The sequence below is a fragment of the Diceros bicornis genome, chromosome 13 (assembly GCF_020826845.1).
Source record: "Diceros bicornis minor isolate mBicDic1 chromosome 13, mDicBic1.mat.cur, whole genome shotgun sequence".
Taxonomy (NCBI): domain Eukaryota; kingdom Metazoa; phylum Chordata; class Mammalia; order Perissodactyla; family Rhinocerotidae; genus Diceros; species Diceros bicornis.
The window spans coordinates 7,220,435-7,237,263 of record NC_080752.1 but is presented as its reverse complement, the minus strand read 5'-3'; the positions used below and the strand labels follow the sequence as shown (position 1 = coordinate 7,237,263).

Below are 16,829 nucleotides of genomic sequence, written 5' to 3'. Positions count from 1 at the left end.
ATCTGTCCCTGCTGATGTTTATTCCCTCATTTGTCCACAAACATTTACTGCATGCTTTCTTGATGCCTGCCACTGTGCTAGGTATTACTGATACAGCATGAGCAATATGGAAATAATGCCGTCCTCAAAGGAGTTTACAGCCCTGGGGGGAGACGACAATTACAAAACAATGCAATAAATTCTGTAGGTGCAGAGTAGATTCACTTGAACCATTATGTAGGATTAAGGCAGGCATTCCCTGATATGGGGATTACCGGGCATTCCTAGCTCAGGCGGGAACCATTATGTTAAGGTCAGATTTGACAGAGGTGGTAGGGTCTAGAAATAACATCATTTTCTTAAGTGAAAATATGCAGATGGCAGACAGAGGGCTTGGTGACCGAAGCTAGGCCCAGAAGACGGTTCCGGGTCGATGGGGAGGTTATCAAAGCCATCACTGGCTTGGCCAAGGCTGGGGCTCCTCAGCTCAGAACCTGGTATCCATGACTTCCCAGAAGGCTATAACCAAGATGAAGCAACACATCTCTGACTTCGCCCAGAGTTCTCTCCAGCTGACTAAGAAACTGACTGTGGAACTCCCCACAGCTGAGGCCAGCCAATCCTTTTAACCCTGAAGTTCCCTCTTCCCTAGGAAGGCCCTTCAGAAGAAAAGCATTTTCTTAGCCTAAAATCCCCCTCCTCTCAGGTCTCCCCTAGGCCCACCTCAGCCAGCAGATGATAATAATGACTTGCTGAATGAACGAATCCTGATATCTCAATATATCACCTTAAGAGCCTACACTCACCTTTTGAGTATATTGGGAGGTGGGAAAACCTGGGTCGCTCTAGGACTTAGAAAGTTTATATTTTCTTAAAAATTTCTTTCCCAGCTCAAAAGTGAGCCCCACCTTCACTCTCTTCTGAGTACGTGCAACCTCAAAACTACAAGTCCCATAAGTCCAGCCGCGGGAAGCCACCATCTTGATGCACCTTAGCGCGCATGTCGGCGGGAGGGCGAGCATTTGGGGAGAAGAAGCCCCGCCCCCTGCAGCCCATTGGTTCAAGGTGCCGGCGGCTGGCTCAGCGGTTGGCCAGCGCGCCCGCCCGTCCGTCGCGTCGGCCGGGGTCAGAGTGCGCGGAGGTGAGTCGGTGTGTTGTGGACTCGTGGTGCTGGCTGCCGCTGTTGAGGCGGCCGGGAACGGGCGGTGGGGACCGGGCGGAGCTGGCCCTGCCTCTGCCTGGCTGACGCCGCAGTCGGCGCGGGCCGCACCCGCCGCCGTAAACTGCTCTGAGCGCCTGCTGAGGCCGAGGGAAACGTCGGGCCTGCACCTGAAGGGAGCCTGCCGCGCTGGCCCCGAGGAGGGGGCGTTGCCATGGCGACAGCCTCTCCCGCCGCTGACGGGGGGCGGGGGCGGCCCTGGGAAGGAGGGCTGGTCTCCTGGCCCCCTGCCCCTCCCCTTACTCTCCCCTGGACTTGGATGGGCCCGAGTTGGGTGCAGCACCCCGGGGTGGGTGATGGCGGAGAGGCCCCCCACATTGGGCCCTGGTTAATGCATGCCGGGTGAGGGTCGCGGCGCGCACAGTTTGTGCAGCCTGGGGTGGCCCATGTGCTCACCCTGGATGCATGATTTACTGAGGAACGTTCTGGAGGACGGGGAGTGGGGCAGGGCTTTGCAAGACAGACCAGGTGAGGTGATTAAGGGTGCAGACTTCTTACCAGGGATTACTAGGGAAGGGGAAGCGAGGTTTGACCAGAGAGGATAGAAACTCAGCAAGGAGATAGACCATCCCCTTTCCCCTTTCCCCAACACACACACCTACACACAAGGTTAGCAGTTTACCTCTTTGTAGATCTGTAGCGGTGGTAGTAGTGACGGTGGAAGGAGTGAATAAGGGGGCCTAACCTGACTAGCTTTCTGTTTGCTTTTCCTGCAAATGTTCCAGCAACAGGTGTTTTCTTAAAACAAAAAGGCGTGAGCTTGGATTGGGGCTTGACTGCGAGTTCTTGCAAAATATAACTGCTCCTTGCTGACTTGGAAGATGCTGAATGTGGCCCCTCATTGGGGGTTTGGATTCTCCTTAGGGCTGGATTTTGCAAACTGATAGTGCCCGTCATTGCCTCTTCTATAGGTCTCTGTCCACTTCCTATGGTATTAGCTCTTGTCAGACATTTTATCAGTCTCCCAGCTGAAGGACAAAAAACCACGAATCCCATTGGCTCAAGACTATACACTGTTTGAACTATAGTAGGTTGTGATTGGCTGAATGATTTTTGATTGTAGAGTTTCTGCCAGAAATTGGCTTCATCAAATTCTGCTTTATTCTGACTTTATCATACACAGTATGCCTTGTTTTAGTGGGTTCGTGCCTGGAGCTTAAGTATATTATACCTGAATCCTCTACCATTTAAAAGCCAATTTATAAACAGGGAGTTGGAGTGTGACTCCACTAATGTGTGTGTCTGTGCTCTTGGTTAGAAACCCACTTGGCTGCCTTTCATCAGAGAGGTGGGGGGAAGGGAGCTGCCGGGAAGTGATTGATAAGGTTTCCTTTATGGATTCTGTGGTGCTTCACTGGAGCTCAGAGCACTTTGGCAACTTAAGCACTCCAAATTAAAAGCTCATTAACAATTCCTGCCCAAAGATCATGTAAATAATCGGCTAGCTAGGTCACAGCTTGGCTGAGAGCTCTCCTTCCAACTTGAAATTTCTGAATAAAAGTGCTTTTATTTCCTTTCATTTTGAAAAGTGTTTTCTTTGTGGTGGGGTAAGTTGGTGAGTGTCATTTTCCCAGAGGGATCTGAGTAGAATAAAGTCTTAAACATGTAGAGTGGTAGGCCAAACCTAGGCCTTTCTTTGTGCAAAGGGCATTGCTAGCTTACAAGGGCACCTCTGCAACTTCTAGTCCTTTGGCAGATCTGAATTAAGTGATAAATATGATAGGTGTCCATTGATGATTTGACTTGGTGTTTGGTTACCTTGACTTTCTTAGAACTTGAAGCAGACCTAGAAGTATCCTGCAAGTGTTTCCTGGTCTGTGTGGCCATTTGCAGTATGGCCTGTGGGTTTGTGGCAACCAACCCCTCCCCAAAGCCTGGCCTCAGTTCCTGAGTTCTGAATATTGTCAGCTCTACCAGTGTTGACTAGGGTTCTGGGATTATCCAGAGAGCCACTACTTCATGGTCATCTTTTTTAATCCAAGCTCAGATATTGTAAATGTTTAATGTTTCTAGGAGATAAGCCTCGTTAGGAAGAAACGTATGCTACTAGAGAACATGAAATTCATTATTCGAAAAATATATAGTATTAGTAACTTCTGAAAGCTCTGTACGGGCACTGTCCTCCCACATAGATAGCTGTTATCCCAAAGTAGTTTGAATTTAGGAGTTTGAAGTACAGTGTGGTCCTTAAATTGTTTCAAACAGCAGCCCCCCTGGGGATTTGATCCTTTATAATGAAATAGACTTTTTGCAGAGATATGTATTTATCCACAGCATTGGGGCTTTCCAGCTCTCACAGAACCTTCAGCATCCCCAGCTGCCAGTCTTGGTATCTTCGAAGTAAGGAGAGGTGAGAATTCTTGTTGCATGGTCAAGTTTGGCTTGACTTCTTCCTTATGAGTATTTGGGCTTGGAAGGTGGGCGGTGGGGACCGGTGCAGATTGTACTTTTCTGTAGCTTTTTCTGGTAAGACACTATACGCTCAAGAACTACTGAAACTTACCCAAAGTCTATAAAATGATGAGAGTTGGAGGTGGGGGATCCCGGCTCTCAAGTACTGTCATGATTTCTTTGTGGGCATTGCATGAGCACCTACTTTAGGTTAAGGAAGCTTGAATAGACCTGGAATAGCCCTTTATCCTGAGAAATACACATTTTAAGACAATAGGAACACAATCATTTGACTCTTGATAATGCATTTGACCAAGGCCTTTGGGATTTTGGTTTAATTTGGGTTGTGGGTCACCTTTGGGTGGATGGTAAATCCCAGCCTATCTCCATTTTACAAGGATGGAGGTTGGCTAAAAAGGTGGACTCTGGTGATTGATATCCAGGATCTTAGAGGCTGTTTGTTCAATAACTAGAAGCCAGGCACTTTGCTAGGTACTGGGATTGTGTGAACAAGACAGCCGCTGTCCCTGACACCAAGGAGTTTACAAATTCATGGGAAAGACAGATAGTAGAGAAGCAGTTATGATACACTCTGAGAATGCTATATTAAGGTAAGTATAGGTGCTTTGGGAGTACACAGAAGGGTCTCCAACCCAGACTGGTGGGCTCAGGGAAGTCTTCTCAGAGGAAGTAACCTCCTTGTCTAGAATTAGATGAAGACATAAGGGACCAAGTGTGAAGGTCAGAGCTTTGTTGAGTTTGAGAAACGCAAGTTCAGTGATTGAAACAGAGTACTCAGAGGGCAGGGGACAGGAGAATATGGTGAGAAATGAAGCAAGAAAGGTAAGCAGAGGCCGGGGCTTTATGAGCTCTTAGGATTAGATGGTGGGTGGAAAGAAAATTGGACTAGGTTAGCAAACTTTTTCTGTAAAGGACCGGATACTAAATATTTAGGCCTTGTGAGTCTCTGTCACAACTATCCAACTCTACTCAATTCTGCTGTTTCAGCATGAAAGCAGCCATAGTATGAAAATGAATGAGCATGGCTGTGTTCCAATCAAACTTTATAAAAACAGGTAGTAGCTGGATTTGGCCTGTGGACTATAGTTTGCCAACCTGTGGATCAGACTATCATAAGAGCAGTAAGAAGCCATTAAAAGGTTTTAAGCAATGGACTGATAACTAGATTTGTATTTTAAGAAAGTTTGCTCTGATTTCAGTGTTAAGAATGGGTTGAATGGGGACAATACTGGAGGCAGAGAACAGTAAAGAGGCTGTGGGAGTTACATGGGTAGCATTTTATACTTCTCCCTTTGAGGCAGCATTTTGACACTTAAAAATTGAGTATAACTGAGTCTGTGCATATATGTGTATATTGGTTCTCTTTACTAATTTCCTGGGTATCTGGAGCTTAAAGGATGTCTACCAAAGAATTTGTTGGCGATACCAGCTCCTATTTCACAGACTAGAAAAGATTGTAGGAAGGGAAAGTTGGTGTAGAATGAATGAAAATTTTTGGGAACTCTTTTCTGTTGAAAGAAGTAGGGAATAAATGGAGTCCTGGTGGGCATCTTGGTCTTGGGGCTCATAGCTAAATGTCAGTTGCTTTGAACTTCTTGAACTATACACACACAGAGAAGGACCCATTTTCCTAAGCTTTCCAGGGAATTGTCCTCATTCTATATATGTCCTACTCAGTCTCTCCTTTCCTTGCTTGTAGCAAACTGATGACGTTTTTCTGGTTTTGGGAACGTTTCCTAGTTCAGGTATCCTCCTACAAGCCCCAGTGTACTTGCATTGCTGCAGGGAAGCCTGTAGGTTTCTGATAACAGTGTTTATGTGACCTTGGGCAAGTGACTGACTTCTCTGAGTTTAGCTTTCCTGTCTAAAATGGAGATAATGGGGGCCAGCTGGTGGCTTAGCGGTTAAGTGCGAGCACTCCGCTACTGGCGGCCTGGGTTCGAATCCCGGTCGCGCACCGACGCACCGCTTCTCTGGCCATGCTGAGGCCGCGTCCCACATACAGCAACTAGAAGGATGTGCAACTATGACATACAACTATCTACTGGGGCTTTGGGGGAGAAAAACAAAGGAGGAGGACTGGCAATAGATGTTAGCTCAGAGCCAGTCTTCCTCAGCAAAAAGAGGATTAGCACGGATGTTAGCTGAGGGCTGATCTTCCTCTCACACACACAAAAAAAATGGAGATAATGGAACTTAATAAGGTTGGTTAAAGGGTTTAATGAGATTATGTAAAGTTCTTAGCACAGTGTCTTTAACTTTTGTTACTAATACTAATTTTACACAATTAATAATTTTTTAAAAAGCAGCCAGCAATTGGGTGAGTTGGCCTTTGGCTTAGTATGTTTTGGGTTCTCACAATTATCATTGTGGCCATATGATAGAAATATAGCCTCTGGTGGAGGCAGCCAGCAGACAGGAGGAAGTTACAACTGAAGCAAGGCACCACCTTTCGTAATGGACAATTTTCAGACAGCAGGAGTCCCATTCAGAATCCCAGAACTTTCTTCAGGGTGGACCTTAGCCCCAACACCATCAGTGAAGCGATTTGAGTGAGCAGCTACCCGAAAGAAATTCACCAAAGTGTGACCAGTCATTTCTCCTGGTCCGTTGGGCTCATTTGTTAGTGTTGCCACCCTGTGGCCCTGTATCTTTGTAAAGTGCCTCTTGAATGTTTTTTATTACTTTTCACCACCACTCTGGGAAGTGGGTATGGTGGTCAGCATTATTGTCCCTGCTACCCATGTGAGGAAACTGAGGCCCAGGAAGGTTAAGTGTGTTGCCCGAGGTCACGCTGTGAAGTACTGTCAGAGCTAGTGCAGACTTACCTCCAGGTGAAATTGTGTTAGTTTATTGCTGTGACTTCTCTTCCTTTGAGTGAGAGGTGCGTGGTCATTGCAGAACTGCAGTCCGACGCACGCCTTGTCCAGGTCTGCTAGGCTTCATCTGGGTCCCTCTGTGTCCACTTGGTCCTGTTGGGTTTAATTGATGACTGCTAGGAACAGGCCTGTGGGGAAGCAGATTCCCTTTGGGTCATTGTTTTTAGCCTGTCCTCCTTTGGGGACATTCTTGGGGGAGCCTTGGGTTACGAGAGATTGCTTTGATATGTTCAGAATTGTGCCTTGTGCCCCACAGCTACAGGTAAAATCAAAAGGCGGATAATTTATGGGAGTGTCAGAGCTGGCCGCTGGCACCTCAGGAGGCCATTAGTATGCCTGTTCCGACCCTCTGTGTCCTTGCAATTGATTCTTCTTTGCATGAGCTTGATTTGGGAAGCTGTAGATCTGTGGGTAGTGATTGGATGTGACAGTCCAAACACCGGTCCCTAAATTAATCCTTTTAATAGTATTCCAGCACCAAGGCAGTGCGCGCTCTTCTTTCTCTCTCTCTTTTCAACTGGGAAGGACAGAATGGGGTGGACTAGGAAGAAGGATAGCGAAAGAAAGAGAAAGAAAGAAAAGAAGCTTTGTTTGGTGCTTAGGCCCTGCTCTGTTCTAACATGTTCTGATTGCAGAGCAATGAACATCATGACTTTGGGCATATTAATTCACTCAGCAAACCTTTACTCACATTGTGCCTGGCCCTGTGCTGGGTGCTGGGAATACAGAAATGAATAAAACGTGGTCCTTGGCCTTAAAGATCCATGTCTAGCTCAGTATTTCTCGGACTTTTTAAACTCTTGGATTATTTAGACGGAAAAAACTAAGGCTTTTCTTTAATGCTACTTGAAATTTTAAAATGCATTAAAGAGTCTGACAAAAAAACAAGTCCAAGAAATTGTCATGTCAGATATGCTTTTTTACACACTTATGTGCACGCGCTCACACACACATGCACGCCTGCTATCTTCCAACCTCCTCACCTAACTCCCTGAAAATTACTGGTGGGAGGAGAAACAGATAACTAAAATGTTACAACATAGATAAAAGTTATGAAATAGGAATAAACGGTGCTACTGGATCACACTTAAGCAATTAACTTTATGATGGAGTGTCAGAGAAAGCTACTAAAAAGGGGTGATTTGAGCTGGATTTTCAAGAAGAAGCAATAATTTGCCTGGTAAGAATGGAAGTACGTTCCAAAACAGAGAGAGTAGCATTTGCCAAGGCACAGATTTGTAAAAGGAAACATCACATCTGGGGACCTGAGCAAGAGCTGATTGTCATCCGGCCTCCTGCCTGTTTCTCTGCTCTATGAGATGGGAAGATCTGCTCATCTGGGATTGTGTTTAAGGAGAGGCTTTAACTTCCTTGTGCTGTAGTTGTTTTAATCCAAAGTACCCCTTCCTGTTTCTGCTTTTTGTACCCAGGGCTGCAATTAGTTTTTCTTGTTAAAATGTAAAAAATTCGTTATGAAAACAAATTTGGATGATTTGGACAGACTTATTGCTTGTGGTCGAGTTACTTTTGGTTAAAGTCACCCCTTACCTCAAAAGAAAACTGAAGTTGATATGTACCATTAGCCTCCTGGCTGCTGGGAGAATCATCAAGTGGGGAAACATGGGCCCTCAAACATGGGAGAGAAGAACAGGGTCCCAAAGAGCTGAGTGCCTCTGAGCCTTAGTTTTCTCATGTGGATTAAGTGAGATGAAATATGTAAATCACTAATACAATGCCTGGTTTATAGTAGATTTTCAGAAAATGGTGTTTCCTCTTTCTCATGTACTAATAATAGCTCCCTTTTATTGAGCACTTTCTATTGTGCAAAGTGCTTTAGATACATTGTATGGTTGAATTGAACCCCCAAAGAGATAGGTAGTATTATTATAACTATTATTACCAAGAATATGTAGTGGAGTCAGGATTCGAACCTCAACTTGTCTAATATCAGTGTTTTAACAACTAGGCTGTATGACTCCTTGTTTCTATACCAGTTCCTTCTTGGAAGCAGGGGTATAGGAGGTTCTGGGTACCTCTCCTCTGGGGCCAGATGGTGTCTACCAGCGTGGGAGGTGCTTAAAGTGATGAGAGTACTGTACCCTGCCCTCCCTCCATTTCTATCCTATTTATAGTGTCTTGGGAAACAAGCCTTTGCCCCGTCTTGTGTAACTCACACAAGACTTGCCACCTCACAGCTGACTTGCAGGACATTGCAAAGCGATGTTTGCCAGCTTTGGCCCTTTGATGGAGTTTGCCCAAGCTACTGGGTGGGGCAGATGGGTTAGCAAACAGCGGGCAAATCACAGTCACTTCTTTTTATGTGCTGCCTTGAGCTGCTGAGACAGGCTAATTGAAGGGGACAGCGAGCTTCCTGTGGCCTGTGATGTTGCCATCAGAATTTGGTGTTCCTGAAGGTCTTCAGTGACTTTAGCTTTGCTGGTTGTTTGGGTTTAGCAGCTGCTTCTGAGGTTGGACAAGCTCTTCCTAGCCCTGCCTTGGAGCAGAAGCAGCTGAAGCCTATAGACCAAGGGAGTGAGGTTGTAGAGAGGAGGTGTTTTGTTGAGGTGAACACCCAGCTTTAGGCTTCCTGCTTCCATTCCCCTTTGGGGCCCTGAGGAAGTTGTGTAGAGGTTCCAGGGCATGTCAAGCTTTGTTCTGTCTCGACCTCTAGCCTTCAGCAGACTAGACTGAGCCCTCAGGCCCCTGGCCTCCACTGTGAGACTGCAGAGAAGCCTGGGGGACGGGTGGTGAGGCTTGCTCCTTATGTTGGGGCAGTGGCCTGAGGCCCTGGTCTGGGGGTGGGGAGCCCTGCGTTTTGTTCTTACTCGTACTTGCTGCATGAGCCTTGGGCAGTTCTTTTGCCTTTCTGGGGCTCATTTTCCCTGGCTAGCTGGACTGTGTCTCCTCTTAGGTTTTCTTTCACCTTTGACAGTCTGTGATTTTCACAGAAAGTGCTCTGGCAGTAAGGATGCATTCATTAGATTGAAGATTATGACTTTTGAAGGCATGCAGTTTATATTTTTTCCCAGGCTGTTTTTAGCTGCCTAACAGAGCATGTGACTGGGTGAGTTCCAGACAGGTATTAGTGTTCTCTGTTAATGCCTCTGTAACTCAGGTGCCTGAGCACCTGTGATATGGTGGGTCAGATTGGGACAGGGACTTGCCCCAGGACTGAGAACTGGGGAAGCTGTGGCTGTCCCAGTGCTTCTAGTCAGCTGGACTCGCAACCTGTCTCTGGTGCCTTGGAGTTTCTTTAGAATGTACCGTTGCCTCCCAGTCTGGCTTTAAGTGGAATGGATTGAATCCAGAGATGGTACAAACCCTTGCTCTCCCCAGAAATTCCAAGTATATATGGTTGGGGAGATGGGGTGGGAGTAGACCCCATATTTCATCATGGGTTTCTCTTCTTTCCCATCCCCCAGGCTCCCCTGGCCTGTGTATGTGGATATTAAAGGATGGCCCCGTCCCTTTGCCCTCCCCTCCCCCCTCCAGTAATGGAAGGCTATAAAATATCTATTTACCCAGGACACCAGAATGACTCCTCTGTGGTTCCACTAATCTGGTGATTTGGTGCTTCTCTGGTCTCTCAGGTAAATACAGATTGAAGCTTTTTATAAAGGCATATTATTTCCCTCATTAAATGTGTGTTTTGGCACATGCGTTATTTACCTGACCGACAGTAATGGCTGCAGAGGAGCCATTGGTGTCTGTTGTGTAAATACTCTGCACAGAGACCATCCTCCAGGGGCTGTGGCGCAGGCCTGTTTCTCCAAATCGGGCTGGCCCTGTGGCAGTCCCTGTTTACCCCTCCCCTGTCCCCATGGGGGGGCTGGTTCCTTTATTTTGAGGAGAGAATCATTCATTTTCCTCCTTACCATAGGTTACTTATTACCTTTAATTTGCTAGGAGAAGGAAAAGGTTATGTCTGAGAATAAATGTGTGTAAACCTTGGTGTCTGATGAAAGATCATGTGCAGAAATACACAGAATCATAGACAGTTTCTTTTGAGTTCTGCCCCTCAACTAGATACTCAAAGTCCCAGTTGATAATAAGTGATATATTATGCAAACTTGTGACTAAAGTATAAAGACATTGATAGAAAAGGGAAATCCCTAAGATGCTACAGGGTACAAGGGTGGGTAGGATGCCTCTGCAGGGGGTGCAGGGTTGTTTCTGGAGAAGGCTCTAATGGTGGCAGGAGTGCCCAGTGAGGGGGCACTGAATAGGGGTATTTATGATGGAGAATCGATGCTGTGAGGGCTGGCTTTTGCCAGCCTCCCTGCCCGAGGAGAGCATGCAGTCTGCCTTCTGTGGGCGGTATGGGGAGATCGCGCCCTCACGTACTGTCCTGTGTTTCTGTTTAAAATCCACGTTGCATATGAATTTTAAAAAATAATTTTTAAAAAGTTTGAAATAGGCCAAAGTTACATAAAAGGTGGAAGTGCAATACAAAGAACTTTTTTCTGGAACCATTTGAGTGTTAAGTTGCCAACTTAATGCTCCATCATCCTGAATAGTTTGTGCATATTTCCTACATGCAAGCACATTTTCCTACCTAACCACAATACAACCATCAAAACCAGGAAATTAACATTGATACGTTACCTCCATCTAATCCTCAAACCCCATTCAAGTTTTGCCAATTGTCTCAGTAATGTTCTTTGTAGCAAAATGATCCAGTTCAGAATCATGCATTGTATTTAGTTATCAAGTCTCTTTAATCTCCTTTAGACTTTCCTCTGTAAATGTTCCTTGATGTTCATGACCTTGATACTTTTGAAGATTACAGGCTGGTTATTGTGTAGACTCTCAGTTAGGGTTTGTCTGATGTTTTCTCATGATTAAATTCAGGGTATGCGTCTTCAACAGGGATAGCACAGAAATGTAGCCTTGTTCTTCTCATTGCATCCTGTCATGTGGTGCATGATTTTGATTTATCCTATTTTTGATGATGTTCATTTTGATCACTTGTTAAGGTGTTATCTGCCAGGCTTCTCCATTGTAAACTGACTCCCTGTTATAATTAATAAGCATTCTGTAGGGAGATACTTTGAAACTATATGACTATCCCTTATCAAACTTTAATTTTATTTATTTATATCTTTATGGACTCATGGTTTCTTTTTTTATTCAGTGCATTATAATCCATTAATATCATTATTTATTTGCCAAGAGGGAGCCCCTTCAAGCTGGCTTCTGCATCCTTTTGATATGTTCCCATCATTCTTTGAGCATTTCCTTGCTTTTTGGCACAAAAAGATGTTCCAGGCTCATCTTGTACTTCCCCTCCCACAGCCCTGGAATCAGCCGTTTCTCCGAAGAGCACTGGTTCTTTCAGTGGAGAATGTTATTTAGAAGGCAGCTGGGTGCTAGATGTGCTCATTGTTGTTGGAGCGTTGCAGCTCCCTGACCCTTCAGTAGACAGGGCTAGAATAAATATCTGCATGTGTGTATATGTATCTGTGTATATGTATATCATGCTCACATTTACAGTATATAATAGATTTACATCTAGCTTTATTTTTATATATTACATATATCAGAAACCATGAGTTCATACTGTTACCTCCAATTCCAATCCGACACCACAGGTTTTTTTCCCTTTCCATATTTTAATTCCATCCTCTAACTGTGAGAAACCTGGTTTGCATTACCCTTAATATATCCTCTTTTTTGATCGGTCCCTCTGAGTGTAACTAATCTCCCATTGTTGCCACTGCCCTTTCCCTCTCTTGGGTGCTTCTTTTACCCTGGCCATGACTCCCCACATGACACTGCACCCCCCCACATGTGGATGCCCTCCACAGCCCCACTTGGGCTCTGATGTGCTGCATCACGCCTTCCTGCCTCTGTGTGGGTGCCTTCCTCACCCTGCTTGGGCTCTGATACTCCCCTCCAGACCCTTCTGGCTCCCCCCACTCCAGCTGGTGTAGACACCTACCTTTCTCTGCCATAACTAATGGCTCTAAAGCTATTAGACTGGATTTTTTCAGAAAAGGAAGAGGAAGAGCTGCCCTCTGTTTCTTGACTTGAGCTGAACTTGGTTGTTAGAAGTAAGGGAAGTATGGAACCCATTGACTGCTGACATGTGGAGGCCTGGTCTCCTAATGTCTGCTCTCACGACTTCCTACAGGAGAACCTTTTTGATGTGGGTGAAATCAGGTGAGAAAGCAAGGCTTGCAGGCAAGAAGACCTCGGGCCATCAATTAATTGTCCATGGGAGGGGATAGGATATATATGGTTTGCTATATGGGAGGTCTAGAACATTCTAGGGATGCAGGAGACATTGATGTACTCTCTGAGGTTGCCTTTTGCATTAATTGGATTTATAGGCCCAAAGGATGGGGATCCAGGTTTGGCCAAGTGGGCATAGCCCAATAGGATAGTAGTAGTAATAATAGCTAATATTTCTTGGGTCCTTATTTGCCAGACACTGCTCTTAGTGCTTTACGTGTGTTCTCTCATTTCATTCTCATTTAAGGAGTAGGCACGATTATTATTGTCATTTTACAGATGAGGAATTGAAGAACAGAGCTTGCCCAAGGTGCCATGGTGAATAATTGGCAAAGCCAGGATTCAAACCTGGAAGGCCTGCTTAATCACGACGCTTAATTGCCTGTAGTATTGGGCAGATGGTGTCTGATTGACTCTATGTGCATTTTATACACTATATATACACATTGGCCAACATTAAGACTTTCAAAAATCCTTATGCACTGCCTAACTCCAAGGGGTTACAGAGGAGTTCTAAGGCCCTGAGGGACTTCAGGTCCACACTAGAGTGTGTAATCTGAGCAGACTGGGGTCTCCCATCTCAGCGAGGCTTCAGTGCAGTTCAGGAGTGGGTAAAGAGTTATTTTGGATTCTGGTTTTCAAAGGGGTATTGGCCCATTAGCCTTTTCAAGAGATTCCATAATGAAACTGAAGCCAGCCTTTGTCTACCCTGGGCTGAGGAGTTTTCGCTACATTTTTGGAGAGGCTTTAAAGCTATGGTGCAAACAAGCACTGTGCTTGTGCAGGGTCCATGAAAAACTTAAAATACATTTTGGTCTTAGCTCTACTGAATCCCCATGGAATCTCACTATAGGAATGGGGAAATTGAGAACCCACACTAGCATATGTCCTAATAAATACACAGGCAAGTTGTTGTAGCTCATTCAGTGAGTCAGGGGAGAGCTGGGACAAGAAGTGATACTTGGCGTTGTCCGTGTCCGCTCAGGTAGTAGTGAGCTCATTGCCTCACACACGTTGAGTGTGCTCTGGCCTCCCAGGCTGCAATCCCCTCCACCCTACATGAGGGAGCCAGTGCCCATTTGCAGCCTTTCAGAGGCAAGCTTTCGGCTCTGTTAAAAATGGGGCTTCAGAAGGCATAAACTGTGGCCATTTCTGTATTGAGCAGTGAGATTTCTTGTTTGAGGATTAAAGTTGAGAGAATTTGAGTGTTGGGTATAAAAGGGGTAAAAACACAAAATTTCTTCTTTGTTCCTGGGTTTTCTTTTTTTTAGGAAGCTTCAGTTATTTGTGAGTAAAACTTAGGCTTTGATTTTTATATTTAGTTAGCCCTCTAAGGAGCAGACATTCTGCAAATTTAAAGGGAAAACTTGAAAAGTGATTTGGATTTTTTTTTTTTTTTTAACACATGTTCACTCAGGAAACTTTACTAGACTTTTAGCAATGCTCCCATTACTGCCACATCTGGGTTTTCTCTTTTTCTTCCTTATTTAAAAAAGTCCTGCAGTCATTCAGGGCCTCTAGTAGAGTGAGTCTGAAGGCAGCAAATGGGAAGGCCTGAGGCTGTTGCCAGCTGTGCTCTGCAGGCCTTATTCATTCCCCCAGGGTGCCACTTATTGGTGTGGGGGCTGGGGAATCACCAGAATATTGTGAGCAAGCTCCCCTGTGATTGGCTCTATTGGCTTTCACATTGGGAGAAGGGAGGAGGGTATGTGGAGATGTCAAGATACTGACAGGAAAGCCAGGGGCAAATGGCTCATCTTGGCGCTGAGGAGAGAATCTTGGCATTTTCTGCTGTTTGTCTGAGTCTACTTAAGTCTACTTAGCTCCCAGAACTGATTGTGCAGCTGGGTCATCTCATGTTACTTTGGAAACCTTAGCGTTAATGTTAACTATTGCCACCTGAGAAGTGACCACAAAGTTTTTCTCTCCTCTCTTTTGAACTTTAGAGCTCCATTTAAAGATGAAGGCCAGTGTTGCATGTTGTTTTGAGAGTGATCTGGGAGACTCAGAGCTGTCATGATGCTGCAGGAGCCAGTATTAGGGTCTTGAACTTCAGTAATGAATACTGTGATTCAGGAAAGGGGCCCAGAAACCCTGGGGAGTGGTTCATATTGCGTGAATATTCCTGAAGACTAGACAGAACAGGGCAAAGTGGGAGGGGAGTAACCCAGGCTCTCTGTTCTTTTTTTTTTTTTAACTTTCCTCCCCTAAGTTTTAGATGCTTCTGGATGTTCAATGCTAGCACCTTTACAGACTGGAGCAGCTCGATTTTCTTCATATTTACTTTCAAGAGCAAGAAAAGTGCTGGGCTCCCACTTATTTTCTCCCTGTGGTGTTCCGGAGTTCTGCTCCATATCCACCAGAAAGCTGGCGGCCCACGGCTTTGGCGCATCCATGGCAGCAATGGTGTCGTTCCCTCCCCAGAGGTATCACTACTTTTTAGTGCTGGACTTTGAGGCCACGTGCGACAAGCCACAGATTCATCCTCAGGTAACTGTTGCATCGTTGCTTCAGAAAAGGTGGGGTGGGCAAGGAGGGAGGGAGGATAAGAGTCTTGCTTCCTGGAACCCAGAGGAACTTTTTCATGTCTTTCTGGATTTTAGTTAATCGTCTGGAGTTCCTGCCTAGGAAGCAGGACTTGGCTCAGGCATACTAGGGTAAGGTAGACCTGAGAACTCTCTGTAGAGCTGGGCACATTGTTCCTCTCTGGTCTCACCAGCCTTTGGGAATCAAAATATTTCCTTCTGTCCCATTCTTCCTCTCTCCTATCTCTTCTTTCCTTCCTTCTCCTGCTACTGCTGCATGTTCTTTTAAGGAATATTGTGGTGGTCAGCCTCCAAGATGGCCCCCAATGATCCTTGCCTCCTGATATTTACACCCTTGGTAGTTTCCCTCCCACACTGAGTCAGAGCTAGCCCTGTGTAACCAATAGAATATAGGGAAAGAGACATTGTGTGACTTTTGAGGCTGAATCATAAAAAGCATTGCAGTCAGCCTTGCTCTTTTGGATCACTTGTTCTGGAGGAAGCCAGCCACCATGCTATGAGGACACTCAAGCAGCCCTGTGGAGTGGCACATGTGTACAGGAACTGAGGCTCTTAGCTAAAACCCAGTACCAAACTTGCCAGTCATGTTTCTTGGCACTGTCTTGGAAGTGAATCTGCCAGCCCCAGTCAAGCCTTCAGATAACTACAGCCCCAGTGGATATCTGACTTCAACCTCAGGAGAAACCCTGAGCCAGACTGGGCAGCTGAGCCACTCCTGAATTCCTGGCTCACAGAAACTGTGAGAGATAATAAATGATTATTGATGTTTTAAGCCACTAAGTTGGGGATGATTTTTAATGCAGCATTAGATAACCTGAACAAGTACTATTGTTGATCGGTTGGAAAGGAAAATTTCTTGGCTCGCTTTTTTTTCTTAGTCACCAGCTGCGTTCAGAGACCTTTTACCTTTTAAAGTAGTGCTACTAGGAAGCTTGTATTAGTGGCTGAGAGGCACCTGTGCTAGGTGTGTCGCTGCAAATAATCCATAATCAATCTATAAATCAAAATTGGGGTGAGTTTATTATGAGCCAAATTTGAGGACCATAGCCCAGGGCCTTCCTTCCCCAAGGAAGGAAGGGCACCAAAGAAATGGGGTGTACAGATCAGTTATATACAGTCAAAGAGCATGTATCACATATGATTGCAGTGTCCATTTTACAATAGTCACAAGATTGTCCTGTCGGCACGGCGATTGATGGACACAGCAGGTATTAGGTCTGCTGTCTCGATAGGCACAGCAGGTAGCAGGTTTGCTGTCTTGAGTTGTGTGGTCACAGGATGAGCGCAGCAATCAAATCCTAGCCCAGGGAGAAATGCTTATCCTTAAGGAAATGGCAGTGTGGGGAAAGTTGCATCCCTATCTTAAGGGCATTTGTTTGTGTCTTTGGGACATGGGGGGTAAATGCTTAAAGCAGATATACAATGCATGTTCAAAGGCCACGTCAGGCCCTTTTGGAAAAACAAGGTCAGGCCGAATTAGTTTTACACCAAATGGCTTCCTCATATACTCCAATATGTCCTATTGCTTGCCATTTATTTATCAGGTGATATTGGCATGCT

At 45.5% G+C, this 16,829-nt stretch overlaps 1 protein-coding gene across 5 annotated transcripts in view; it reads left to right on the top strand.

Annotated features, from left to right (window-relative positions):
• Nucleotides 1-1,178: 1,178 nt before the first annotated feature.
• The window catches only part of ERI3 (ERI1 exoribonuclease family member 3), a 127,035-nt gene continuing 111,384 nt past the window's right edge, over nucleotides 1,179-16,829 (top strand). For 2 of the 5 annotated variants that reach the window (XM_058552203.1, XM_058552202.1), the window contains exons 1-3: nucleotides 1,183-1,487; nucleotides 3,473-3,548; nucleotides 14,936-15,213. In XM_058552203.1, the coding sequence (XP_058408186.1) occupies nucleotides 1,353-1,487; nucleotides 3,473-3,548; nucleotides 14,936-15,213 (489 nt within the window). In that variant the 5' untranslated portion in view covers nucleotides 1,183-1,352. Of the gene's footprint in view, nucleotides 1,488-3,472; nucleotides 3,549-14,935; nucleotides 15,214-16,829 lie in introns of all 5 variants that reach the window. The other 3 variants (XM_058552205.1, XM_058552201.1, XM_058552200.1) reach the window with 3 other exon arrangements.